At 37.4% G+C, this 2,061-nt stretch overlaps 1 protein-coding gene across 1 annotated transcript; it reads right to left on the bottom strand.

The window, feature by feature from the left end:
- Positions 1 to 684: 684 nt before the first annotated feature.
- On the bottom strand, positions 685 to 1,575 carry LOC121918323 (SCAN domain-containing protein 3-like). Its single transcript, XM_042444387.1, is given in 1 exon segment — positions 685 to 1,575. A coding segment is annotated over 1 exon segment (891 nt).
- Between the last annotated feature and the right edge of the window lie 486 nt (positions 1,576 to 2,061).

The raw sequence follows: 2,061 nt of genomic DNA, 5'->3' as shown, positions 1-2,061 counted from the left end.
GCCGCCATGATTATGTCACGACCGCGCCGCATCAGAGATGATAAATGGTGCGCATAGAAAGACATAATAGAAAAAGAAGGAAAGGAGATTAAAACAGTGAAGCAAGAAATATTAGAAGATAAAGGGTTCAAACTATAGACAGATTTATGAAAGAGTAAAGTTAGATATTAGGACTCAGGGAACAGCGGAAGGAAAGGCAGAAATAGAAGAAATCTTATATGGAAGAAATAAGAAAATGATAGGTCTATTATATATATCAAAACATTAGGATGGCAAATGGAAGAAGAGGCGGCGAAAGATATAATGATTAAACGGGCAATTGGCGTTGGACTTCCTATAGAAACGGAGCCATGGGAAAGGATCTGGACCAGAGGTTTCCAAACTTTTGTTTCTCGTAGACCACTTTCAAAATGTTACTGGTTTCGGTGGACCCTCTGCTGCTACATTTCTACCATATTCCCAAAACTCCTCCAAAAATGTGGAGATTAGATCTAACGATGGAAATTTGCGTCACGGCTGAGTTTCAACCCTAATTTCGGAGTGGTAAAAATAAAAATAGTGTATTTTCTTGTGCTCTATTTATGAAAATAATATGATTACAGACTTAATGGAATTAAAATTAAACATTAATAACGTAACATAACTTCAACAATGCAAATCAACAATTAAAAAAAAGTCATAATTTTAATGGGAGGAATGTACTTGATGGATTGACTGCAAATTATCAATATTTGGCAAATCTCCCCGTTTTGTGATGTTCAATCTGCTCCTGGTTTTGGTTAATAGGTTTGTAACGACACTAAAACCTTTTTCAGCAACATATGACGAGGGAAACGCTATCAGAAGTTTTCTCGCAATTTCGCACATCCCAGGATATTTTGGGGGTATTTCTGCCTGCAGCCAAAATGTTTGATAGCCTTTTTAAAACTTCACCTTCAGCTCCTCGTTGGTGTTAAGCTCGAGTAGCTCCTCTTGTAATCCCACATTCGCCACTTCCGTTTCATCAAATGGATTTATGATCCAGGATGGTATTTCCATCGCCAGAATATCTTCAGATCTGTTTTTGAAGTCATCATGCAGAGCTTTTAAATGTCGAACATATGTCTGAAGATCCTCAGCAAGACATTTTGCCTGAGACAAGTTTGGAAACTGGGAGAATTCGTGCCGACTCTTATTTTGCTTCATAAATTTCAATTTTCCAAGAAAAGCCGAAATTGCACCCTTTGTTTTTATTAAATTTAGGCTGTCCCCTTGTAACTGCAAGTTAATGTCATTAAATCTTTTGAACAAATCTGTCAAATATGCGATGTCTGCTTTCAATTTGATCAGGTTTTCTTTTAAATCTGGATCTTTACTTTCCAGAAACTCTAAAACTGAATCAAAAAGCAAGTAAAATCTTGTTAAACAGGCACCTTTCGACAACCGACGTACTTCAGTATGTGAGAGCGATCGCTGGAAGTCTTCATCATTTTCGCTGCACAATTGTGCAAATAAACGGGTATTCGACTCATTGCTTCTTATTTTGTTAACTGCTTTAATCACAAATTGAAGCGATTGCTGCAATCTATCACTCATATTGTTTGCTACCAGGAGTTGTCGGTGGAGGACACAGTGAATTGCAGTTACTCCTGGTATAATTCTTTTAAGATGGCTTATAAACCCATGAAATCACCCGAACGTGGCAGGAGCTCCATCTGTTGCCACCGAAATAATGTTTGTAAATGGGATCGGTTTTTCCTTTAAAACATCACTCAGGACATTAAATATCGATTCGCCTTTAATGTCCGTCTCCAAAGTTTTCGCCAATAGCAGCTCTTTGTGGATTTCTTCGTCCATAACAAATCGAACATATGCCAATAATAATGCTTCACTGCCAGGTAAAGTTGACTCGTCCAGTTGAATAGAAAAAGGAGTTGAAGCTTTCAATATCAGAGCTCATTTCATTAATATGTCTTTGTACAGTGTTGTTACTCAAAGGAATTATTTGGAGTACGTCAAATGGAGGTTTGTGCAGAACAGTTTTTAAAACCTCTTCAACAGCGTGTAAAATTAACCGTTCTC

The sequence above is a fragment of the Sceloporus undulatus genome, unplaced genomic scaffold (assembly GCF_019175285.1).
Source record: "Sceloporus undulatus isolate JIND9_A2432 ecotype Alabama unplaced genomic scaffold, SceUnd_v1.1 scaffold_8507, whole genome shotgun sequence".
Taxonomy (NCBI): Eukaryota; Metazoa; Chordata; class Lepidosauria; order Squamata; family Phrynosomatidae; genus Sceloporus; species Sceloporus undulatus.
Note: the sequence above shows the minus strand (reverse complement) of the source record. Positions and strands in the feature narration are given on the sequence as shown.